Raw genomic sequence first — 27,559 nt, forward strand, 5'->3', positions numbered from 1 at the left:
AATCTATGGATGAACTATAGGTCAAATTTGTAACAAATTAAATATATATTCATAAAATGATAAATGTGATACTATGTGAGAGTGCTAGTTTATAAAATGACAGCAGAAATTACTAAACAGTCAGAACAATTATAAAGCAGCTATTCCACTTCTAGAGAAGACTTCATGATCTTACAAAAGAACCATAATCCACTCTGCACGATCCGCTTCCCCCAAAAAGAATCATGACTCAACGAAACCACTTTTTATACAACATGGAGATTTTGTTATTATAAATTTCAAAACAAAAAATGGAGGAATTTCCACATAATATTTATAACCTTCAAAGTACAATATTAATACATGTCTGTCAGTTAGAAATAACAGCAGTTTGTTAAGCTACAGGTTTAACATAAAACCAATTTACAAATGTGAAAAGCAGTAGTGGTCCGATATTCATCATCACACATGAATCTGTTTCTTTCAGGAATTTTTTTAAAAAATTAAAATTTCAGTAACATGAAAAATTAAAATACCCCAAACATGCCACAATCACTATTCACAAATAAAGTTAAAATGAAATATACAAAAACCCATTTAATACTGTTAAATAACAATAAACTACAAGATTTCCTGAACAGAAATGGTAGGACCCCTGAATGTTTTACAGTGAATGTCAGAAAAAAATTAAGTTATGACTATTTTCATGATATATAAGGCAAAAATTTACATGACCATTTCAAAATATACCAATTAAGATTTATAGTTTGTAAGATGCACTAAACAATAGTCCTTAAATGTGAACACAAATGTTTAAAACACTGTTACCAACACTAATCTGTTTATGATGTTAAAGGAGATGCATAATTAAAACTGTAATATTTATTATCTCTGATAAACAGATAATATCTATGATGCTTTAAAGCAATCCTCTTAAGTTCTTGTTTCTCTCATTGGAAATTTATCATGGCTCATTTCAAAGATGCATTACAGCTTTATGCTGATTCCAAGTGAATGTTTTGAACACACACAGCTCCCAAATGAAATAAACTGTGCCCCTATTAAGTATCATCCTTTCTAATAAAAGAAATATACTTAAACACAAGTGAGACTCTTGTGTTTAAATGAACTTATATGGTTAAGCACTAACTAAATTAAAGCACAATGTAAAATAGTTAAGTCTATTAGTATACAAATATCCAGTAATATGCAGCAGACATTTCTAAAATGAAGAATAGATAATAAATAATCTTGGTACTTTAATTTATTGGTGTCTACTGTGAGAAACCCAAAATGTCAGGTATTCACTTGCTTGAATCAACTTCTGCATCAACATGCTTTCCTAAACATAATGCGGTTACTAGTCTCCAGCTACCCTACTTGCCAATGTTCAGTAAGAAATTATATAGTACAAACTTAAAGAGTGTTCAAGATGGCTCACTTAATCTTACTGTTAAGCAAAGCTAAATATATATTCCAGGAAACACTGCAGTTTAATTTTAAAAACAAACAAATAAAAATGCAGCAGTAAAACAATCCATGAGGAGAAACAGATGCATTCACATATAATAAAGCCACTGCAACTTCTTCAGGCATTCAACTGTTGTGTTAAATAAACAGACGGTAGTTATTTAGCAGCAATGATTCCGCAATAAATAATGCGCCATGTTTCTCAGTCCTGCACAAAAATTGCAGCTACAGTTACATCAATAGTTGTAACCTACTGGCTCTAATGGCAGAGAAGACCTTAAAATCGACTGTACAAAAAAATTGTCACACTGTGACAACACATATAAAAACAATCTGTAGGTCTGAAATAAAAAGACTCCACTGTGAAGAGGACAGTGTAGACAAACGGAGATTCCAAGTCCACCAAAAGAAATAACTGCCTTCAGATCTGAGTCCTTGATTGGTAAGAAAGGCTGGGGACTGGGCTTGAAACCATGTTATCACACTTAAAAGAGCATGCTCTGTCTTCTGTTCCTCCCATGTCCTAAAATATAAAGTCATTTTATGAGGCAGTTCAAGGTTCAGTTTTATCCCACATACAGTATTTGGTGATTCTAGGAAGCTAATGTTCCCAACCAGCAAAAGCTAATATTCCACGGGAAGAGTGATCAGCACTGTCTTAAATGACCCTTTTGGCGATGGGCTCAGTCTACAGCTTCTATGCTTCGAAGTGATGAACCTGATGACTAGGGAAGCACAAGGTGTGTCTTCTGCCTCGGGTACCAAGGATGGCGTGTGCAGTGATCAAGCCAGGCCACTTGGAAAAGGTCTCTGTGCCATCTGCAGCTTTCAGGATCCCTGACTTGACTGAGTCAGATTTCTCTCTGAAGATTTACTGAGCTGCCCACATCATACAGAAAAGTGAGTATGTGCAATTCTAAACATACACAGTTGTGGAATGCACTGTACATTGGTTTTTACATCAATATTTTTACTGATCAACTTATAAACCAAAAGCTCAATTCCACACAAAAATTCATGATCGACATGTGAAATGGTTTATGACAAACACACCTGTCTCTGGATAAGAAGAATTTCGAAAACCCGGGTCCTTTTGCAACTGAATCTCTTTCAAACTGAATATGGATACGCCTAAAATGCAGACAGAAATGATCAGGTGAAAGTATTTAACATTATTAAAAACAAATACAACCCAACTATAAAAAAATTTAGAAAATATTCAGTGATTCAACATAAAACATATATACCACATTTATAAGGTTATATCCCTGCTAAAAGATTTCCCTCTTTGTCTATTTTGGAGAAAAAAAACAAATGAAGTAATCTCCCTTTCACCTGCCAATTCTGGTTTAAAGCATGCTGCAAATGGGTGTTTCTCCGTGAAGATACGCATTGTGTATTCCAGGAATTACAGGGGTTGGAAGCCATAATCAAAAGCTTTCGGTAGGCTGGGGATTTAGCTCAGCAACATAAGCGCCTGCCTTGCAAGCGCACAGTCGTGAGTTCAATCCCCAACACCAAAAAAAAAAAAAAAAAAAAAGCTCTCAGTAGGTTCTACTTCTCTTTCTTCTTCTTTGTCTCCTTACAATGGTATTAAGGTATTAAGGAATAGCAACAGACCTGTACAAAAATGTACCTACCTCAAATTCAAAGCTGGATAAATAATGACTTTTAACATCTTTAAAAAAAAAAAAAAACACTCATAATTCACCCCCATTTCTAATCTGTTAGAAGGTAGTCTTTTACCAAGAAGCATCCACGAAGTTCTAAGTAAAAAGCGCTAAGGATTTTTGCTTCCACAAAGCTTTATCCCTGAATACTACATAAACTTCAATCAATTATATTGTCTAATAAATGACAATGGGAGCTTTTCACAGCTTAATTCTTAAGCACTCTAATTTCCCATCCACCTGTCTCCATTTTAAAGTAAAAATACTAGGCCAATTTAAAAAACAAAGAACATCATAAGCAAAATTAAAGAGTTACTTCAGGCATGGAAAATCTATTTCAGTGATTCTGATAATATGCTCAGCCCTGGCATGGGAACAGTAAAGTCAGAGGGACCACAAGGAAGGAAAATCATCTTTATGCAGTAAAAAAGAAATGTGCTTTCCTAAGAAAGCCATCTGATATTTCCATTGTGCTTCATTAACCCTTATAGAAATCCACTTTTAACAGCTAAATTGAAACTAGAATAGGCCTAAGGATACCTTCATGAGATTGCAGATTCCAACTTAAGTCTGCTAAATGTATAACCCATAATACTTGAGTATTATGGATTTCTTATACATTAGGGGCAATGTGTCCAGTATTGCAGAAAACAAAACAAGAAATGAGACATGTACCATCCTTCAATAAATTGTAATCTACTTGCAGTGAAAGACTAAAAAATCAACAACCACCTCTTTCTAAACCTCTAAGGCACCCCAGTACCCAAATGAAAATAAAGCGAGAAAAACATTTCAGAATTTCTCTTACTTTCTGGTAAAGCATGTATTCTTGGTCCCAGACTTCGAAAGTATACATGTTTCATGGCCTCTTCTGCTGAAACCCTTTTCTTAGATTCATACTGTAGAAAAGCAAAGAACTGCTTCATCAACTTTTTCTCTACTAATGTAAAAAGTTGGAGAGGAAAACTAGTATTTAAAGCTATTTTTTAAAGGTTTCATTACTTAGTATGATTATTTTCAAAAACCAATTTCGAACACCAGATACACTCATATTTGAGTTGTTATTCAGAGTATGCAGCAATGATTATATCTTAGTTCCACATTTCCAAGATAAGGCTGGATCTCAAAAAATTTTTTAAAGAGTCCTTATATTTTTGAAGTAACAAAAAACTGACATATTCAATGTTTAGTCTTATTTTTCCTCATAAACACCGAAGGATAGGGGAAAACACACCCAATACCTTCAATGCCGACACTGTTATGTATCTATCCAATGTCTACTGCTCTGTTTTCCCTGACGATACAATATAGACTTGTGCAAAGTGTCCATCCTTCCCTCAGATGGAGCACGTAGCATGACTGTTCTAAGTCTAAGCTAATGGTAACAATCCTATTCCCCAGTTCCCAGCCTTTCTTACAATTAATGCTCTGGCCAGTGAGACTTAGGAAGAAGCCTTGCAGGGGTTTCTGCAAAAGCCTCTGCTTTCAAGATACAAGAATTAATGTGGCTGATACCACCCTTAGCCTCCCTCTTCTTCCTGCTTTGGAGGAAAATGAGTGGTATTTGGAGGTGCAGCATCCTGTAAGGCAGTAAGTATAAAGAAAAAGAGAACATAAGAGAATGTGAATTGCAGAGAACACGGCCTTGATATAGTTGATCCATGCCAGCAGCAGACTACCTCAGATTGTTTTGTGGTCATAATAAGAGATGAGACACATTAAGAGAAACCAAATAAGATATACTTTAGCTAAGCATGTGCCTAAAGCATGCCAGATACTAATCACAGAGAGTCTTACTTAACAATGTTGGGGTACTGTTACTCATCCAGTTCTAAAGGAAGAAACCAAGGCTTAAATACCCATTGAACATTTACAAAATAGGGTGTAACTTACTTGAAGAAATTTTGTTATCAATTCAATTCCTTCAGAGTCTAATCTAGAAACAACAAAAAGTAGCAATTAAATCTTTTATTTTAGCTGGTAGAAACTTTTTAGATAAAACTATTTCATGTAAGCATTTTCATTTGCTAAATTTAAGTGGTCTAAAATGGTCACTCTTGTAGCCTTTAGGCAGATTCAAATTTGCTTAGCTCTCAAAGACATATATGTCATATTTGCTTAAGAATAAACTGCAAGTAATTGAGCTTCAAACTTTGAATATTCAAGAAAAGTTAATTATTAAAGCTATAGAAATTGTTTAGTCGCTGTTCTGTCTCAAAAGAATGAAGCTCAACAACAAAGAAAGCTTGAATACTGCATTGATTTTTAGGCTTGCAGTGAAGACAAGCACACGACAGCATTGTTTTCCTATCACAGAGATGCAAACACAGAGACAGAGAGCAACACTCCTGTAGGTCCAGATAAACAGAGACAAGCCATCTGGCAAAGTCTCACAGGATAATCTGCCAATCAATGGGTCCTAGAAGGTACTAAGTTCCATTTAAATATGCCATAATTTCATAATACTTCATTAAAAAGGCCCAGAAGCCAAAGATACAGTCAATAAAGATAGCCAATTACAGTGACTACAAATAAGTAAAGATAGTTAATTACAGTGGTGTAACACAACAAGAAATAGTATTTTAATGAACTTTTTATTTCAGTGGAGTAATCTGTTGATCAGACACTACACATACTATCCTGCACTGGGTTTCACAGGTAAAGGCACAATTTTGAATAGAGAAATATTTGCCCTTGAGCCTCTCTCTGGGTCCTGTGATGCTGTAGCCCCAGCCTTCTCCAGCATCTGCTGGTCCTCTGCAGACTGTCTTTCTGGCACAAACACAGAGCAACCTGGGCACAAACTAGGTGTTCAAACCATGGAGAATTCACTTCAAGCTGCACTTTACTATTACCAAAAGCAAGCAGCAATATACAAACAACAGAAATAGGACTCATGCTGCTCTGGAGACACACCAAAAGCCACGCATACACTGTACCATTATTTTTCCTAAGAAAGACTAGTTGAGAGTGATAATGGTTGCTACAGTAACAAAAAGACCACACTTCTAAAATATTTTTGGTGTCAGAAATGTTTCACTGTCCCTTCCCTAGCTTGGGAATAAGTGGAAGCAAAGCCAAGTGTGTTATGTTTTAAGCAATGTGAATGGTTTTTGATTAAACTAATGCCCTTATTTGGTATTCTGGTGATTTTAAAGAATTCTTTTTAAGGAAGATGGAAAATGTAGTTAGAAGGTCTTGTTATTCTGTGTAACTGCAAATGTAATATATTCCACGAATAAAAATATTCTGAGTCAAATTTTAAGGGGACTCATGGATTGATAGGTATGAGGAGAAACTTGAACTGTAGTGATGACACTCAGGACCTTGTGTTTTGCTGAGAAGTAAGAAGAGTTTATACTATGAAAACACAAAAATTATGTCACCTGAAAATACTGATAGATCATCATGTATCAGAGTAAAAAATTTTATCTGTAACATTTAGGTTTCTGTAAGTAAATGCAGATCAATTCTGCAGAAAGCAAAACAGAAACGTATCATCCCTTTCATATTTAATAAGGCATTAATCAACGGCTCCTTTCTGGGAAAAGAAACTATCTACAGAAACTCCAGAATTCTCATACATACATTCTATATTTATTTACAGCTCAATTCTATTTACATACTTTGGTGATTCTTGGTTACTGTATTATAAAATAAATGACAAAGGAAGAAAGAAATTTAATTAAATTAGAACCCTAAACATTTAAGAACTGTGGGGTTATATATTTGTCATGTATCTTTTTGCATAAATATTTCAAAGGATTGAAAAAAGTATCACGAGGTTTCCCTTTTTCCTGAAGAAAAATAAATACCTGGGTGCATGGTTTATTAGAGGCTGTGGTTTGTATTTTGGAAAGTTGTAGTTCTTGAATTCATCATTTGAAGAAACACTTGGCCAAGTTTCCTGAGATGGAGTTCCTGAATTAAAAAAAATAAATTTATATATGTATGAATATACATAAAATTATACATACACAGGTAGAATTAAGAAGCGTCTTTAGGGAACAATTTACATTTACCAGATGATTTAATTTCAACTCAAAGAGAAAAAATATGCATGGAATATGTACTGATGCAATCGACACTAGGGATGATCCAAAGACACAGCGAAAATTTTTAAAATTTTAAAAATAAACTTATTGTAAAAGACACATTGCCAGAAACAATGGGATAAGTGTGTTCAACACGATGGGGGATATTTTGATAGCTGTGAAAAACTGGCAATGTGTCTTTTACTATACATTTTTTCAATTTAAACTGTATTTTTTTTATCAGATCATTGATCAACCAATTACGGCAATTACTATCAAGTAAAATCTTTATGGTGTCTACTCATTTGCCTTATTCACTGACTCTGGCACCATTTGAGTTTTGGCTCTTACTGACAGTCAAAACAACCATGAAAGGTAAACATTTTTAATCAATTCATGACAATAAGGTACCCACAAAAAATGCAACTAACGGTATGAAAGTGGACACCAGAAAGTGTTTTAGAAAGGGGCAAGAATTACAGGATAAATGTATTAGAAGAGAGCAAGAGTATTTTGATTGATGTATGTCTTTTACTATAATAAATTTTAAAATGTGTATATTCATTGTTTTTTGATCACACCTATGAGGATGCCTGATCTTTTTCTATCCAGGAGAAACCACCAAACTAGAATTATTCCTTAACATACTGAAGCTAAATTTTCAGAACTATTTCTGTACTTCTTTCATAAATTCTTTATTGCAAAGATGAAACTCTGCAAATGAAGTTATCAGAAAGATCTATCTTATAATAATTAAGCCAAGTGTGATTCTTGAAACATAATAGTCGTTGATTTTAGTCCCAGCATCAAATATTTAAATATATATTTTTTAGAGATACAGTGTTAACCCAGCTAGTCAACTGCAGGTGTAAATCCCTGAAAAAGGATTTCTTCTATTACCTAATAGTCGAAAAATTAAGTGTAGTTCATCTTCCACAGTTGATCCTGGAAACAGAGGTCTTCCCGAAGCCATTTCAAAGAAAATGCAACCAACACCCCTTTAAAAATATCATGAAAAAAAATGAACAATCTATTTTCATATTATGAAGCACGAGAATTTTTTTCAAGATTGCCTCCTGAAGAATTTTATATTAGTCTGCTAGAAAACCTTCTAAAGTATCTTTACATTTAATGTGTTAATATTTACCCTATTTGTCTCAACTTGCATATTTTAACTCATTTTTTCCACTTAAAATTTCCAGTTCTCTTCTGCATGATTCTTAAAGTGAACACAGTAAGTAACCGTTACCAAATACTTATTATGTGTTTTCAACTCTGGGTGTTTTGATTATTGTCATTAGATCCTTATATTGGCTACAGTTTGGACCATCACATGAAAGCACAAGATAGGAAAGAGGAAAAGCAACTGACAACACTATTATGATAGTCTGGGAAATGACAGTAGCCTGACCTACGTCAGTGGGTAGCAGAGATAGAGAGAAGTAAATAATGAGATTCTTTGATGCAGGAAGCAGAGACAGAATAGGTAGTTGTAGGGCACGGTATACGTGGGTGTATGTGTGTGTATAGGAAAAAAATGAATGGAGACTCGGTGAACAGACATTGTCATCTAGAAACTGTGGAAACACATGTAAGTTTAAGGTATAGACCTCCTTCCATTAAAAGGTTCACAATCTAGGAAATATACTAAAGCTATTTAAAATTTAATTTTACATATTAAAATGCTACAAAGAAAGTAAAATGTCACAGACGCTATGGAAAACAGTGCAGCAGCTCCTCAAAAAATTATAACAGAATTACTATGACTCAATAATTTGACTTCCACACCTATACCCAAAAGAACCGAAAGTGGAGATTTGCACACCCATATTCATAGCAGCATTATTTTCAACAGTTGAAACACAGAAGCAACTTGAGTGTTCACCGATGGATGAAGGATAAACAAACTTGGCATATAGTGTTCAACTTAACACATACTGCAGCACAGATAAAACTTAGAGACATCATGCTGGTGACAGAAGCTTAGTAAGCCAGCCACAAAAGGTCAAATATGGTATTATCCCATTCATCTGAGGTACAGTAGTCAAATTTACAGAAGGATGGCAATGCCAGGCTCTGGAAAAGGCAATAGACTAGGGAGTTGTTTAATCAGTACAGAGTCTTAGTTCTGCAAGATGAAAAAGGTTTTGACGATGAGGATAGGGATGGTTGCACAACACTGTGAACGTACTTAATGTCTCAAAAGCATACACTTCAACTTGATTATGTTGGTAGATTTTATGTTATGTATACCAAAACTTACATAAAAGATTTTATGTGACTATTCAAGACAACAGAAGTACTTAACTTATCGGTACAGGTATTTAAGTATAGGCAGTACAAGCAACCACAGTTCAGAGGAAGGAATCACTGATGAAGGTCAACATGCACTCAAGAGAAGAGTTCTACAAAGCTGGGTTTGGAAGGTTACTAGGTGTAGGTTCCAGTTAGAGGAGCAGAGGCCAGGTAGGTAGACTGGAACAAACACCACAAGCAAAGGTGGGAGAGCTCAGGTTGTTCTTTGAGGTGTAGTGAGTAGGTGTTTTGAATAAAAGGGAACAGATACAGTGACAAATGGTCTGCAGTAAGCTGGCAAAGGTGCTTTAGAGACATCTTACAGATATCTTTAAGTAGGAGACTGAGAAATGACACTGTACCTAGAGATAATGAATGCACTGGCAACAAAGACGTTTGGGTGGAGGAGTGTGATATTCAAAGTGGTGAGAACAGCTATGACATTTTCATTAGTGTTTTAAAATCAACATAAAGTAGATAGATTTTGGTAAATATTAAAGATAAAAACAGTAATAGTCGAATGATTTTAAATGTATTCGCTCAGTTTTTTTAATGTTATTTACAGAATTTCAACACAATTATTATTAATCCCCTTTCCTTAAATGAGCAAACTAAGTTACAAGCCAGTAATTTGAATAAGGCCATCAAATATTGGGAGAAGTGATATTTAAATCTAGGTAATGAGATGTGTTATGACTCCCATGTCATAATTCTTATTCACTGCTTCTACTGTGCTCTTTAAGATAATATCCCTATATATTTACCACATGTCAATCTGTGTTGAGTACTCTGAGGAACCGAGAAGCACATCAGGTGGCCGATACCACAGCGTGACGACTTCATTTGAGTAGGTCTTTGTTGGTACTGACTTGGCTCTGGCTAGTCCTTCAGAGGAAAAGAAAACACGAATTGAATATATTCAAACATTAAGAATATAATGGGTTTCTTAGCCCCTATCCCAAACATGACTCTGCTCAAAAGTGATCCCTGAGATGGCTATTTCATAGCTTGTTAAAGCTTTAACAAAATTAGTTTTATGAATTTTGTTGAACGCATGTGGTCCCAGATTAGCAAATCCCTACGTAATTGAACTACAATAATTCCACAGTCAGAGAACAAGTTTACTTTGATGTGTATGAATGTACCACAATGTTTGGGTCAATCTAAACTTATGATGTTTTCCTTTAATCGTGAGTTGCAATGCCAAATTATTTCCTTGATGAAATTAATTCAAAATAAGCCATTAATATGGGAAACACAATACTTAGATGCCTTTATCACTTTTAGCCCAATTTCCACATTCAACTGCTACACTGTTTTATTGTAAAACCTTGAAATCACTGCTTTATGATATACAGTTAGATTTTACTGACAATTTCCTTGCAAAAATCTATTTAGAGAAGGTTTCCTTAGAATATGATGCTCTTTGTATTCCCTTTTTATATTTTAAATTATATGAATAATTGTTTTAGAAACTTCACTGTTTTAGAGTCTACTAACTGGTATAACTGCTTCAATACTGAATCCACTGATTTTCCAGAAATAAAGTCTTGAGATCCCACTTAAACTCGGTCACTAGCATGAACATTATTACCTCTCCAATTCTAAATTCTGATCATTATTAGAATTCCAAAAGTGACATGAATTGAAATAAGTAATTTCTTCCAATCCAAGTTAACTAAATGTGGTATAGTATTACACAAGTCAATTTTTGTCACTAATGGAAGTGCCTAAATCAGTATTCTTACATTTCTGAATTTCACTGATCCTGGTAGAATGGTCAAATTTTTAAAGGGTTAAAGAACTAAAACACTCTAATCATCTTCTCTTCTTAGAAACTACAAATGTAATGTATTACATAACCAATAAAAACAAAATAAAGCAACAGAGACAAAGTTGATTGTATTATTTCATGGAATAATCATAATTTCTTATTGGCCTATGGGAAGATAAAATTTGGATAGCTTACTCTGCAGACATTAGAAGCAAAATTTAAAGCATTCAGAGCATGCCTGGATAAAAGTAATTTTTTAAAATGACTTTTGCAATTCCTTTTGTGAATATCTGAAAGTGGTTACTCTGTCACCACCATTCATTTTGGGATTAAAAATAAAGAGCAGTAATGCAGTTTGCCAAAGAGGGGGAAGGAGTGGAATGGGAACAATCATAAAGGAAATAAATTGTGTAAAAAGAAACTGTAAAATCTATGTAAAAATTTGTAATATCTTATTTAAAAATACATGACCCATTCCATTCATTTGGTGATGGTGGTGGTGGTGGTGGTGGGGTACTGGGAATCAGACTCACGACCTCGCGCTTGCCAGGCAGGCACTTAGGCCACTGAGCTAAATCCCTGGCCCTTCAATTCATTTTTAAGAAAGAAAATACAAATAACAATTTAATACCATTTCAAACAAATGGTAAAGTAACTGTCAAGGCAAATTCACCATGCAATAACCATGTATTTTTATCTATTCCTAAGCAATGCTTGAAATATATGGATTTATGAAATTTAATGAACTATTCCAAAAGTGAAAATATCATAATCTGTGAAAAATTACAAGTGTTAATTGTGGAAACAGCATACATTTCAAGAACTTAGTTCTATTACAGTACTCAAGCTGACAGCAACATAAAAACATTAAAGCTACTCTACAAAGTTCTTTCAAAATAAAAAAAATTTAGTTCCCAGAAGGAAGAGAAGCATGTGATTTTATTTACTATCTTCATTTGTTTGTTTTTGTAGACAGGGTCTCGCAAAGTATGTAGTTCAGGTTGCCCTTGAATTCAGTGATCCTCTTGACTCAACTTCCCAAGTGCTGGGATAACCGGTATATACCACCATACTCTTATTTTACTTTGAAATGCCTCAACGTCAGATTAGCTAAAATATACAGATAAATAGCTGCAATTAAATTACTGAGCATATGATAAATACAGAAGCAGCTTGTAAACTCTTGGTCCTAGGACTTATTTTCTACTCTTGAAAAATGAAGGACCCGGGCTGGGCACGGTGGTGCACACCGGTGATTCCAGCATGTGGGAGGACAGACAAGAGGACTGCTGTGAATTCAAGGCCAGCCTGGGCTACATGATATGTTAAAGACCAGCTTCAACTACATAGTGAGATTTCTGTCTACAAAACAAAACAAAATAACAGTGAGGGTGCAAGAGCATACCAAGTGTGTAACAACAGCTATTTCTACAGTTTACTGGATTTGCTACACCACTGACAGAAGCATTATGTACATCATTATGAAAGAAAATATTTTCAAATTTTAAATTGTAATATAATATTCTGTTATTAAGACTTTTACTTCTTATTTAATAGAAAAACTCTCTAGATTTAACTATACATTTACATCAGACACCATTTTTGGTAAAAAAAAAAAAAATACACACTGGACTGGAAAACACAAAATATTAAGGGCCCCAAATTTTTCACAGTACTTACATAATTATTTTTGATAATATATTTGAAATTACAACAAGGAAAACTAAAAAACTTATTTGCTACTTAAAACATTTACTCATTTAAAACACCACACACGAGGATGCATCTCAGCGTCTCAGGAGAGCACCTGTTTAGTGCAAGTGGCCCTTGTCCCAATACCTAGTAAGCACAAAGCCAACCCAAACCAAATCAAACCAGCACAACAAAACAAATACCATTCATGCATGCTATCATAAATACCATATTTGGACAATTTTTTCTAATTATAAAGAAGCGCCCTATTAACAGTTGAATTCTGTACTTACTTTTACACTCAGACTGCTGTGATGTTGCTCTGATATCACAAAATATCAAATACATGTGTGATAATGTGTTTATAACATAAAGAATAAAGTAAAATCTCACGTAATTAAACTAGAAACAGGAGGAACATTTTAAGTCTTTTCTGATAATTGTGGATAGTTCTCTTTGACACTACATTAGAAGTAGGGAAAGTAAGTTATATACTAAGATTTGTGTGGCAACAAAAATTACAGTAATGAACTCATACTTCTGTTAAAATCCACTGGTCTACCTTGCACTCTAAATAAACCTTTTACCCATGCATGAGTCTATAATATCATCATACATTAATAATTTAGAAAATCATAGTTCCTTGAGTTATATATATTACAAATGCTTATAATATCAAAAAAATCTTGTCTGTTAATATCACCACTGATCTCATTAGAAAAGTCTTTGGGTATTAGAAAAGTTATTAAGCCCAAATTTTTCGACTGTAATTTTTGTTTAAAAATTTTTGAATTTTTATTAACAAGAAATACTTTGTTGTTTTCCATAAAATGATAGGTTTAGTTCATTCACTTTCAAGAAAATTCTCCTAATTATCTAGGTCTGAAAAAATAATCACAGTTGGCCCACTGATATGTTTTTTTAAGTAAAATGGTCATTTCTTGAAAAAAAGGGGGAGGGACCTAGTTCAGCTTGACCCCAAATAATTACTTTTTCTTGAGATAACTGTATTTTTTCTGTGTGCAACAAAGGTTTTATGTGTAATTCCTATTCATAATAATACCTAAAAAGACATGTACACAAGTATGGAGATTTAATAAAGTTAATAAATCTTCCTAAAAGCATGCAGCTGGTAAAAGAATACAATTCTACACACGTGGCAGCAGTAACTTGACATATACTAAGTAAAAACAGTGGGCTGCCTCTTTTTTATTATTTTTGGATTGTCAGTGCAAATATTAACTAAAAAGGAAAAAGGCAAATAACCTTTAGTGTAATTTTGATAATGCGTTTTACCTCTGGCATTTTATCCCTGTGAAAGCCTCTCAGGAGCCCCGAGGTTTACAGACCACAACCTGAGAACTCCTCACTTTTGGTACTGGCTGCTAACTACCAACAGCAACCACCCACCAACATTCTGTCAAATATCTTATTCTGTGAGGTGCAGAAACAATTTCCAAACCCACATATAAAAGTGATGACACACTGAGACAATGGCTATTTTTTTATACTTAACCACCTGGAAGTACTTATAAATATCTCATCATTCCATACCAAAATCTGCTAGCTTTAATTCTCCTTTTTCATTAATGAGGAGGTTCTGTGGTTTCAAGTCTCGATGCAACACCTTTCTTCTGTGGCAATATGCCAAGCCACGTAGGATTTGGTACAGAAACAGCTGCAGAAACAAGTAAGTGAAAACCAGTCTTATGGATAATGAACATAAGCATAAATAATGATACAAGAAAAACAAATGGTTAAAGAAAAAAATTTGTAATTTTATCCTGTAAAGAATACCTTTTCCTTTTATAGTTGTTTGCTGAATTTTAGTTTATTAAACACACTGAAGTAACTGCCTTTTGATCTAACAATATCTAAGAAAATATATACTACAAATAAAATGAAACTTTCTATTATTATATAGTAACAGTTCATTTCTCACAAACTTAATCAACCTACTAAAGTAAAATGTTTGAATTTAAATCCTGATCTGACAAGAAATTAGCCCCTGTCACTTATACGCCTCCTTCTAAGAACAAACAAAAACCGTACCCAATCAAAAAACTAATAAGCAAAAACCCCACACTCACCTGGACCAGCCTTTCAGATAAGACACTAATGGTTTTATAAAAGTCTGAATATGACAGAGAATGGTGCTGCACTGCTCTGGCAAATTACTTGTTACAAAAATAATCTAACCAGCTTCTATTACCCACCGCCTAGGTACTGTACTTTTAGCACCTCCTACTCAAGTCTTGAAAACCTGCTGATTCAGAAAGAAGCATTAGCACTATAGGGTTCTGAGTAACTCTGAAAAAAGTAACACCTGTACAGCTAATGCAAGAGGTTTCATGGTGAGTTCTGGTGGAAAATGTGATGCAGAACATATCCGGATTCTTCAGGGTTAACCAAAAAGTAATTTGAACTACAGAGGGCTCCAGAGGTGCCTTCCAGACCTGTCACTTGCAGGTGAAAAACTGGCATTAGAACATCAAGAACCAGCCAGTGCAAGAGGTGTATGATTGCCTGAATGCATTCTAAGCAGCAGGAGTTTCTACACTCTAATATTTAAGTATTTTGAAAACTCTAAAGTTACAATTTCAATATACTGTTAAATTTTGTTTGAAAAATATAAGTAAAACTTTAACAAGTGAATAATATGCTTTCAAACTTTTGTAGACAATATAGATGAGTTTAAAAATCAGATCTTTGTCAAATTATTAAAATTAAAGACTTTGTTTTCTGAATTATTGTTGATATAAAAGCAAGAAAAATAAGTAGATATACAAATGACATTCACAGTACCTTACAAAATGACATTACCTTACATCATATATAATATGATGGAAACAATCTTCACAGAATGGATATGAAAATACATTTAAAGCCCTGTTCTAAAATTCTTAGCAGTGTGTTTACCTATATGATCAGAGCTCTTTTAGTACTAGAAACTAGTTTACCTTTTTATCTACCAAACTTACAATTTAAAAGCAACAAAACACCTATGTTTAAATTTACTACCTACAGAATTAGAAATGTCTTAGACACATTGATAGGACAGTCTATTTTCTGTTCTTTTTTTTTTTTTTGTCTTTTTCCTTTTTATCGGTACCAGGGATTGAACTCATGACTGCCTGCTTGCAAGGCAGGCGCTTATGCCACTGAGCTAAATCCCCAGCCCCCGGACAGTCTATTTTCAAAACAGGTTCTTATAAAATGTTGACCAAGTTTGGAAAAATAAATCTTTGCTAAATCTGGACTATACCATTCAAATCAAAGTGAGTAGTTCTTACAGTAGTAAAAACACAATTATATTAAATTATTTTACTCAACTAATAACTTTCAGACTTTATCTGGTACTATTATCACAAACATTTCTAGCACTGTATGAATTCTTAAGTTATATTAAGAAAACACAAGTATCTTTCTTTTGTGTTGACAATGTACACAGGTATTTGCCGCATAGCAGTCCTAATACCTCAAGGTTCCTGACCTTTTTCATTAGGTTAGAGTCCTGAAAAGTTGTTACTTTATAATTACGTCCCATTTAAAATACTTTAGGGAAAATTGCCCTTTAAGGGATGCCTTTTGAAAAATGGACCCTTCATTTGTATTTATCTCAAATTTTTCTTTCAAAGCAGAATATACCAGTATATGTATTCTACATGTAGGACAGTAAGTTGTAATACAAAAGAAAATGTTAAAAGTAATTTTTTTAAACCTTTAAATGAAGCAGTTCAACAAAAAGGTTTAATCCCAAGAAATATCATACACACACACACACACACACACACACACACACACACACACAAAAAATATATAACATGTTATATATAATGTAGAAACAACTTGATTAAATATGTTAAGACAATATTTTTTGACAGTCTATTTAAAATGCTGGAGAAAATTCTGAATTAGTTACAAAGCTGGTACATTTTATTGTGTAATATAATTCATTTATGCTTTTAACCCAATTTAAAATTATACAGAAAAACGTACCTTTACATTGTGCATACTCATGATGTTCCCACAGTCATCCATGTACTGTTTCAGGTCTTTATCCTGAAAAACACAGCACTTAACCATGTGATGCATACTTTTCAGAATGCATGGCTGAGTCATTTAATAATATTTAATTTTATAAACAAACTATATTTCAAGAAAGATACAGGATGTGCCACACACATAGCTCACTTAAACATCAATAATTAATCAAGTTCATAGGGCTGTTTAAAAGTTCAATTTTCTATTAAAGCAAAATTAAATTATTAAATGCTTACCAGATACTCAAAGACCAGAGTCAAAGATTTATCGGTATGAACAATGTCATGTAAGGTTACTATATTTGCATGTTTTAAATCCTTTAGTAGAGAAACTGCAAAACAAGGGGGAGGGAGGATCTTTAGTTTTTTTGGTAGCTAGTCTTTATAAAATCCTGAAAATAAGAACTGACTACATTTCAGATTTATATCTTAAATTTTAAACAGTAATTCAGCATGGGGACTGGTAGCATACATTTTTTTCTTTTTCCTTTTCTCTCTTTTCTGGTTCTGGGTTTGAGACTATAGAACCTAAAGTTGTTCTCAATATTACGATTCCCCATCTTCTGTTTTGTCTTCAATATTAACTTCCTTAGGTTCTGGGATTAATTTAAACAAAAAATGGAAAGGGCCTTTTCTTCCTCCCTACTGTTCACTAGCTTTCTCAAACCACTTCTGAATCATTTGCCTTTTATTTATTAAACAGTATCTTGATATGTCTGCCTTATTTCTTTGTATTTATTAACCTATACAGCTAACTTCCCATGTTCCCTATGCACCAATACATATTTTCCAAGTATTTATCAACAGTTTTTAATGACTTCATCAGATTTTATTATAAGCTATACAATAATTCCATTCTATTAAATATTTTTAGAAATTAACATTTTAAGTATCTAATATTTTCTGGTTACTTATTGTTCCTACAGCTTAACTTTTTATCAATTTTTTAAAAAAATACAATGTTTTGATTTAAAAATGTTCAATATAAGCATTATACCTTCTCTGATAGCTGTACAGGGTGCACCTTCTTCATGTTCCAATCGGATCTCTTTTAATGCCACCAAATTCTCTGTCAATTTACTTCTTCCTTTATACACTGTTGCATATGTACCCTATAAGAATATTTTTGAAGGAGACATCAAAACTTAACACCATCCATGCAAGAAAAACTGTGAGTTTCTAATCTTGAACCATGTCAAATTACATCTTGCAAAGGAAACTCCGCAAAGATCAGCATTGACTTCTCTCATAGCAGAGAAGCCTGTCGGTTCCCTAACATATAGCTTTCATATTTTTATGTGTCTCAAAAGTACAAAAACACACAGAGTAGTTTACATTTTGTAATTTATTTCAGATTAACAACTGAATCGATGGTTTTAAAATCAAAAGTGCTTTATTTGCAATGGGATGTGAGAAGTAAAGGACATTAACAGCATTATTAAATTAAAATATAATTATATTGTTAAATCATAAATTTTTTTAACCTGTTTTCAGGCTTTTCAGAATCTTTTATGTATTAATTCTTTTTAAAAATCTTCCTTAAGCTCCCCACTTAACTAAATCTATTAAATATTTTCTCTTTCTTACTGAGGCAGTAGGCAGCTTCTAAATTACTAATGCTCAGTCAGTAGCAAGTTTAAGAACATCAGGCCTTAAGAATTTCCTTCACTGAGATGTGTTTTCTCTAGAGACCTTTGTTCACAAGTGTGAACTCATGGTTTCCCACATGCAGCACAGACAGCAGACTGCAAGGAAGTTAACAGAACACTATTTTGCTATGTAAAAAGCACAATACTTTGTGTTTCAAAATTATAACAGGCCTATAAAAAATACTCAACTTCTCAAACTTATGGGATAATGTTAAGGATTGAAAAGCCTTCTTTCTTCTAATTTTCTGTTTATTTTTCAAAATCAGATACAATCTTTTAGTCGACCATGTTTATACTTTTTTCAGAATAGCAAAGACTAAAGAGTAACAGAGGAGTTCAGATGATGGACAAGGAAAAAGTCTTGCATGTTTGAAATAAGTATTTTACTCACTTCTCCAAGCTTTTCCAGTTTGATGTAAGTTTCCATTTTCCCAAACCCGATTTCTGACTGAAAGCAAACAATTACAAATTTAGTATTTATTCTTAAAATTGCAATTAATTTTCTTCTCAACTTGTAAAACTCTCCTAAAGAGTTTTTAGGAATAGAAAACTCTGATTATAATGAAACTGTTGAGTCTCTTTCAAAAAAATACTCAATTTTAGAACATGAAAAGGGTCAAAAGCATCAAAATTCATAATAATAATTGTTTTTACATATGAATTGGTTAACTTTGTGCTATGAACATTTTATGATACTGAAGAATCTTTTTTTTTTTTATCAGTACCAGGAATTGAAATCACAACCATGCGCTTGCAAAGCAGGCGCTTATGCCACTGAACTAAATCCCCAGCCCCAATACTGAAGAATCTTATAAAAGATACTTCTTTGTTTTTCTTTCAACGAAAGTGCAAAATAAATAATTTTTCTAACTATTTGCTTTCACCAATCTTGGAAATCCTTAGGGAGAACTGAAAATAACAAGAACTATTTCCTTCTGGTTTTCCAATCAAAGTAGAATTTAATAAAATAACAAAATCACATTCTAAGGGTTGGGATTATAGCTCAGTGGCATAAGTGCTTGCCTGGCAACTGCAAGGTCTCTCTTGAGAGAGACAAGGGAGAGACACAGACAGACAGACAGACAGACAGACAGACAGACAGAGACACAGACACAGAGACAGAGACAGAGACAGAGACAGAGACAGAGACAGAGACAGAGACAGAGAGGAAGGAAAGAGGAGAGGAGACAGGGGAAGGGAAGGGACAAAACAGGGAGAGGGCAGGACTGGGTATTTCAGGGGGAACTGCGCTGGGCCCAATCTCTAGTATCCTCTTCCTGAAACTCCTATGTTACAGTCAGAATCAAATACAAACTTTTCTTCAACTTTCAAAAAAAAAAAAAAAAACAAAATAAAAATGTACTTGATGATTACACTTGGCATCACACACTTTAGAAAATAAAATGACAACCTGATTTTATGTGCTTTATGCAGTTATCTAAAAAGGCTAATCACCCAAGTCACAGAAATGTCTGTGTTTTCTTATACCTAGCTTTGGAATTCAGGTGTTTAAATTCACAAATACGAGAAATGTTGCACTTTTGCCATGAGTTTTAAGTTTTGAATCATTTTTTACGGAGGGAAAAATCATATTGAGGCTCAAAGCTAGTATAAACAAACAATAAATATTCCTGATAAAATATTTAAAATGTCATTATGGCAGAACTATGACAAAATGTAACTGTAAGCTAAGAAACATTTTCTTCTCAGAAGTACAGAACTTTTCTTATTCTTTTAAATAAATGAATACTAATAAGCTATTAAAGCTTCCAACATACTTTGGTCCAATGGTAATATGGACAAAAACGTTGAGGTTTGCTCTGAAGCTTGATTATAAATTAAGTGTTATAAAGATAAAGATGATGTAGAGACTGCTGCATCATATAAAGTATGTAAGAAATAAACTGGGCTGGGTATGGTGGCTCACAATTGTAGGCAGGAATACTGAAAGTTTAAACCCAAGTCTTAGAAACTTGGTGACTTAGTGAGACTGTCTCAAAATAAAAAACTGTTGAAAAGGGCCGGGAAATAGCTCAGGTGAAGGCCCGGCAACATTTAAAAAACCCAAAACCAAAACAAAACCAACAACATCAAACAAGTAAGGGAGGGAACTCCAAGGAATGCATCAAACATTTAATGTTACAAGAGCACTTTTCAGAGAAAGACAGTTAGCAACATTATTAGAATATGCTGAAAATATGCTTTCTAAAGAAAAAAATGTTTGATAATAATTACATAATTAGTTGAAAGGACTATTTATGAGGGGTCACATTTTACCCCATAAATGAGTATAACTACATCAGAGAAAAATAAAAATATGTATCTAAAAAAAGTATATTGTACTATAATTATAAAATATAATTATATAACTATAACTTGAATTTGAATATAAAATAAATTGGCCTATAAAATAAACAGCACTACTGAATTCCATCCATGTAGGTGGCCAAAGAACTGAGACAAAGACACAGAGTAGTGCTCTGTTTGTGGGACCCTAAGTCAAAAGTAGAGCAAACCACCTCGTCCTAATATTAATAATTTCCAACCTTAAGGATTTAATGATTATATCCAAAGAATAATTAGTGAATGCTTAAATGGAATTTTTAGAAAACTTTGCTTGCACTTTTATCTGCTGAACATGACAAGATTAACAATAGATATAATGACTAGCTTGTTGACATGTGCTCCTACAGAAATTATTCAGAGGACAAAGCACAAAGCTCATTTATTCAACATTTACCAAGCACAGGGTGAGGTGCTGAGAACACAGTGAGGATCCCACTTTCATGATTTCACATTCTAGATTGATCCCACCTTAAGACTATTTTAGAATACTTAAGAACTGTAGCGATTTCATGAAAATGGCTAGAAATGACAGTTAAAGAAAATGGCACAATAAACTTGTATTTTGATATGTAAGCTGTCTTAATTCTGCTTTCCAGACAAACGAAGATCCTTTTTTTCCTGATATTTCATTGTTCCAAGGAAATATTTCGCTTTCTGGCAGCAAATTCCTGTTCAGATGGCTCTTCTAGGAAGAGCATATGAATATTAAAAATACACATATATAAAATAATCCTATGAAAGTTCTACTTATAAATTCAATGTAACTTGTAAACATAGCAAGCATCATCAGATCTAGCAACACAATTACTGGATCACAGGAAGATGTATGGACATGTTGGAGATGCAGTTCTAATTTAGTTTCAAAACAAGTAAAGTACACATATCAGTTCCATAGATGCCATGTTAAAAGTTACGTATGCGAAACACTTGGGGTGGAAGGTTTTCTCTAACACCCATTTCCATATCCCTGTGCGAATTACTGAGTGACTATTTCAGACAGCAATGGGTTTTATCCCTTAGATATATGATGGCGAAAAAGAGCTGAGACCCTCAATACTGCTGAGCCATTCTGTTTTATAGAAATTGCTATTTACCAACATCATGATTCTTGCTGATCCTGTGCTGGGGGTCAGGGATTGTAAATTGACATAAGTATGTATGTCCTAGGCTCTCCTTACCCTGCCTGCCTTATGGGCAGGTTCTGGAATGCAGAAATAACCTTTCTCTCTGGATCAGTGAGATTAATATCCAGGTATGGGGATGGACCTTGGCTTGTTCCCCTTATGATGTTAAACTTGCCCATTCTACCACTACTTCTACACTGCTCCAAGAAAAGCACTATATGCCCTTCCCTGCACTGGCAAATAGATAGTGGCTAACTCAGAGGTGATTGTCTCTGCCCATCCTGAGGCACAGACCTCCCAGCCCCACATCATGTGTTACCGAATCTGTCTGTTTCTTATTTCATCCTTTCCCTGAATCCCAAATACAGGCAGCTGGGATCTTGGCCAGGTCCCTGTAATCCTGTACTTAATATGCCAAAGGCAAACTATATGTTGATTTTGAACCTATTTACTATTTTGACAGACATCATTTGATAACCTATTTCTTCTCTACTCTCATAAATAAGAAAAGACTACATATGATCTGTATTGGTAAACCCAAGAATGAGGGTTTGGAACTCACTGTTTGGGAAAAAGTAAACTCTTGATATATAGTCCATAATTTTAACATAATGAGACAATTTTCATTCTACAGAAATTATGCTTAATATTCTCAATAAAACTGCTGGGCATACCATTACTTTAACTACAACGAAGTTTTCTGGTGAATCCTGATCATCTGCATACAGGTGAGGGGCTGGGGATTTAGCTCAGGGGCCTAAGTGCCTGCCTGGCAAGTGTGAGTTCGATCCCTGGTGCCAAGATAATAAAACATCATAAAAATAAAAAGAAATGTGCATATAGGCTTTCCATTAATTTAATCTACGGTAAGATGTAGAATATTGTATTTCCTACCAACCATAAATATTAAATACCATTTTATCAATTCAATAACCAGCATCTTTAACATGAGCTATGATGACTAAATGTAATGTGGTGTCCTGGGTGGGATCCCAGAACACAAAACAGGATGCTAGGGAAAACTAGTGAAATATGAATAAACTGTGGAGTTTAATAATAACCAACCAATGTTGGTTTCTTAGTTGTGACAAATGTATCAAATTAACATAAAACGTTAATAATAACTGGGATGTTCATGAGAATCACTAAATTACCTTTGTAATTTTCTGTAAACCTGAAACTAAAATTACTAGTTCAAATAAGGAGTAAGAAAGGGAGACCAAATATAAGAGTACATATATGGATAACAGATATTCTAAGCATCCTGAGAGGATGAAATAGGAAGAATCAGGACTTCTCAATATTAAAAGAAAAGGAATAGAGGAAATGTGGGTAGATCTACATGCTTGTTATTCAGAATATGAGTTTCTGGTTTGTAGCTTCTACTTCCTTTATCATGGAAGAGAAGACATTACCGTTAGAATAAAAGGTGAACTAATCAAAGAAAGACAGTGGAGTAGACAGTCTAACACTGCGACCCCTTAAGGCTATCATGAATTCACAGTACATCCAACCAACCAGTCATCCTATGATTTCAGCAAAACTGAACTCTATGACTTGTTTCTTACTTCCTATGCAACCAAATGTTTTATGTCATTTTTACTTTTCTTATTATATATGGCTATTGAAAAATACAGAAACAATACATGAAAAGTTTTATGCCTTTAGAAAGATAAGGCTAAAATTTTATATTTAAACTTGAAAAAAATATCTTTACAAAAGAGTACACTATCCATGGAAACACGAACTCTAACATATGTAAGATTACTTATCGTTTCTAAACTGCTTCTCATCCATCCCTAACCTTCACACTCTTCACATTAAATCCCAGGGTTCAGATTTCTCTATTGATCTCCTTGAAAAAGAATTTACTTTTTAGTTATTTGAAGAACAGATGGTCTATTCTGGACATGGTGCCACAGGTCTGTAATCCCAGCACTCAGGAGGTAAAGACAGGAAGACTGCAGTGAGTTGGAGGCCAGCCTGGCTACACAGGGAGTTCGAGGCCGGACTGAAATATGTAGCGAGCACCTGTCTCAACAAACCAAACCCCTCCTCCCCCAAAACAGGAATGAATATATGGTCTATAGAACCATGAATTCTAACACATGTAAAAAATGATGAACATCTTAGTTATACTTGCCCTAACCCTTCACATGCCTTCCTCTGTTGCTTGCTTTTAAATTTATTCCTAGGGTACAGATTTTTATTTTGAAGAATAATTTTCTAATATAGTTCAAAATAATGTGCTTTACCATGGTAGATGAAGAATGAAAGGGATCCAGAGACAAAAACAAAACACAGCTTGCCTGACTTATTCTTTGATAATATAAAGCATTTCAAAACCAAGGGAATAAGATACAATAGGCAACCATAATAAAAACTCCAGTTAACTAACATTCATTAGAGGGCACTGTTTTCCTTAATTTTATGTAGACTCCAAAACAAAACAAAAAAAACAAGCCAGCTCTTAGATGATCGTGTTCAGAATTGTCTGATGAAGGCAGGGGAGTACAGTTCAGTGGCATAGTGCTTGAGTAGTAAAAGGGGGCGGGGGCTTGCTTGATCCCCAAACAGGGCAGGACAGGACAGAAAGAATAAAAAGAAAAGCTGCATGAGGATTAAATCATACTTTTCACTCTCTCAGAACAAACACAACTTCCAAATATATCCTGAGTGCCAACAGAAATTGGTAGTCGAAGAAAAACTTTGGGAAGTGATGGCACACACCTGCAACCCCAGCACTCAGGAAGCTGAGGTAGGGAGACTGCTGCAGGTTCAAGGCCAGCCTGAGCTACACGGTGAATCTGAACTAAATGGCCAGACACTGTCTCCAAAAAAGAAAAGAAAAGAAAAGACCTCTGACCAGAAAATCAAGTAACAAAATTATCTCAATAAATTTTATGCAAAACTATAATGATGATAGATCTGTACCAAAATCAAGTTGCTGTTACACTTAATGAATGTGCTCACAGTGTATACAGAGTAATTTTACTTCAGCATGTCTCATCAAAACAGAAATACTGATGAATAAAAAACATGTCCTATAATACGTGACTGCTGACAATCCAGAAGTCATCAACCATTACTCTTCCCTCCGGTATGGTGCCCAACTACATACCAGGTCCTATTTATCTTTACATGATCACCAGAGTGTCTCTCTACTTTCTACTTTCAGAGGAATGCCATATTAGCCCTAAATAGGAGTAAATTTCTAATCCATCTCCATGATTCTAGTCTTTGACTCCTACTTCATCATTTAATTTTTCTGAAGCTATCATCTGAAATAAAAATATGATTTCAACCCTTGTTTAAATAGATACTTCTGCCAGGGATTTAGCTCAATGACATAAGCACCCGCCTGGCAAGTGCAAGGTTGTGAGTTCAATTCCCAGTACCTAAATAGATAGATAGATAGATAGATAGATAGATACTTCTGAGGTCCTCCCATTACATAGAAAGAAGCACAGATTCCATGGCCTGACATCTAAGGCTTTTTATAATCTGGACCCTATTCCACATTTGTTTTTCATAAATTAATTCATTGTATTATCCTCAACTGATTTTTATATTCTTATTTCTGCATTTAGTACATAGCTTCCTCTGCTTAGAGCATACAAGTGTTCCAATTCACAGATCCATTTTAAATTTGAAAGATTCCTACCCATCTCTGTAAGGTTAGTTCAAGTGTAATAACCTCTGTAAGACTGTGATTCACAAACATGTTACTTGCTGCCTCTTCTATTCAATGGCACGTGGCATACACCACTAGTTCAGGGCTACCATTACCCAAAGACATGCTCAACACACTACCACCTGAATTTATGTGTACTAAAAGAAATTTCCAAGACATAAAACAGGGCTCCTTTAAAGAGAATGTATAAATAAATCCTATCAAGCAGTAAGAAAAAGGTAGAAAACTCAGTAGAAAAGAGACAACAGATCTAAGCAGTCAATTCACAAAATGTCTAAATGACCAACAAAAATATGTGACACTGTTCAACTTATCAAAGCCATGAAAATTAAAACTGTAATAAAACCACTATCTATTTTCAAGGAAAGTTTAAAGGAAAAAAAAAGGAAAAAGACAACAAAAGTTGCAAAGAGCGCAACTAGAAACACGCTGGTACTATCTACCCTTAGACAGTTTGCAGGAAAACTGACCATATGCATACAACATGACCCAATAATTCCACTCTGTAGTATGCACCCAGCAGAAGATTTTACATAAGCTAACCAAAAACCATGCATAGGGATGGTGACAGAAGCACAGCTGGTAACAGTCAAAAACCAAAAGCAGCAAGCTAAATGTTCATCAACAAGAAAATGAATGAAGTACAGTACAACCCTTCAAAGTGTGAACACTTATGATGATGCAGTAACAAGAATAATCTATGCCTACATGCAACAACAGTACAAACTCACAAACTTAATAATGGGCAAAAGAAATGTTATGTATACTTTCATATATATTGAGATGTATATTACATGTCTTATACATAAAAACTTTGTGTAAGTATGCATTCCCATATATTCATAAATATTTTAGTAATTTATACATTCAAAATTATATAAAATTCAAAAGTTTAAGAATAATCAGAAAATACTATATATTTTAAAAATGAGAATGTACCTGAATGGGAATAAAAATGACTCAGATATTAAAATGAACTGTAAAAATAACACAATGAAAACAATGTGGTTTATATGGTCAAAACTATTCTTTGTAGGCAGGGATTTGTAGACAGGGATTATGGCTGCAGTTGAAAAAGTAGCAAATGAGAAGAAATGTAATAGAAAGGGATTCTGGGACATTTTGAAATTTTCTTTTATTCACATAGGTGTTGGTCACTCAGGTACACTACACCACTGCAAAAAACACACTGTGCTGTGTGGTTCTGGCTGGAGTAGTTACTGCACTGTATAATTTAGTATATATTAATATATGCTTGTAAACCCAATAAACAGATAGTATATATATCTAGGAGGCAGATCCAGTACATATTCTGTATATCCTAGCATGTATCAATAAAACTGATCAAAAATAAAATACAGTTTAGTTCTTATTTTAATACATGAGTATCTTAAAAGCTTTAACAACTCTTAATGGAAAATGGTAAAATCTAGAACATAATATAATGACTTTTAGCTACTCGAAAGTGATATATAACCTTAATATATATTAAGGACTGAATGTATAGCTTAATTTTAGACTGCTAGCACTACAAAAAATCTAAGAAATAAAAAAATAAAATGTTTCAGAAAAATCAAGTAAGGTACAGAAGATCAAAAACTTACTAAGGATGCTCTACGAGACCTTCGGCTCATGGGTTGATCAAATGGTGGACTGTTAATCTGTAACTTTTCAAGATATCCATCAGGGATTCTGATATCTGCAGGTAGGGATAACCGCTTATTTAAGTCCTACAAAAAGGAAACAAAGACAACAACAAAGAAACCTTAGGTATCAAATATAGAAAAGA

General features: G+C 33.9%; 1 protein-coding gene across 2 annotated transcripts in view; it reads right to left on the minus strand.

Annotated features, from left to right (window-relative positions):
• Positions 1-242: 242 nt before the first annotated feature.
• Positions 243-27,559, minus strand: part of Cdk17 (cyclin dependent kinase 17) — an 80,193-nt gene continuing 52,876 nt past the window's right edge. Inside the window, exons 5-17 of one of the 2 annotated variants that reach the window (XM_063255336.1) lie at positions 27,375-27,500; positions 18,998-19,054; positions 17,955-18,069; positions 17,195-17,289; positions 16,914-16,976; positions 14,469-14,592; positions 10,213-10,333; positions 8,054-8,151; positions 6,935-7,040; positions 5,013-5,055; positions 3,928-4,018; positions 2,503-2,580; positions 243-1,972 (exon numbers count right to left, since the gene is read on the minus strand). In XM_063255336.1, the coding sequence (XP_063111406.1) occupies positions 1,935-1,972; positions 2,503-2,580; positions 3,928-4,018; positions 5,013-5,055; positions 6,935-7,040; positions 8,054-8,151; positions 10,213-10,333; positions 14,469-14,592; positions 16,914-16,976; positions 17,195-17,289; positions 17,955-18,069; positions 18,998-19,054; positions 27,375-27,500 (1,155 nt within the window). In that variant the 3' untranslated portion in view covers positions 243-1,934. Of the gene's footprint in view, positions 2,329-2,502; positions 2,581-3,927; positions 4,019-5,012; positions 5,056-6,934; positions 7,041-8,053; positions 8,152-10,212; positions 10,334-14,468; positions 14,593-16,913; positions 16,977-17,194; positions 17,290-17,954; positions 18,070-18,997; positions 19,055-27,374; positions 27,501-27,559 lie in introns of both variants that reach the window. The other variant, XM_063255337.1, reaches the window with a different exon arrangement.

This window comes from Cavia porcellus, unplaced genomic scaffold (assembly GCF_034190915.1).
Source record: "Cavia porcellus strain 051 isolate PalLab524CR breed Dunkin Hartley unplaced genomic scaffold, mCavPor4.1 scaffold_8, whole genome shotgun sequence".
Taxonomy (NCBI): domain Eukaryota; kingdom Metazoa; phylum Chordata; class Mammalia; order Rodentia; family Caviidae; genus Cavia; species Cavia porcellus.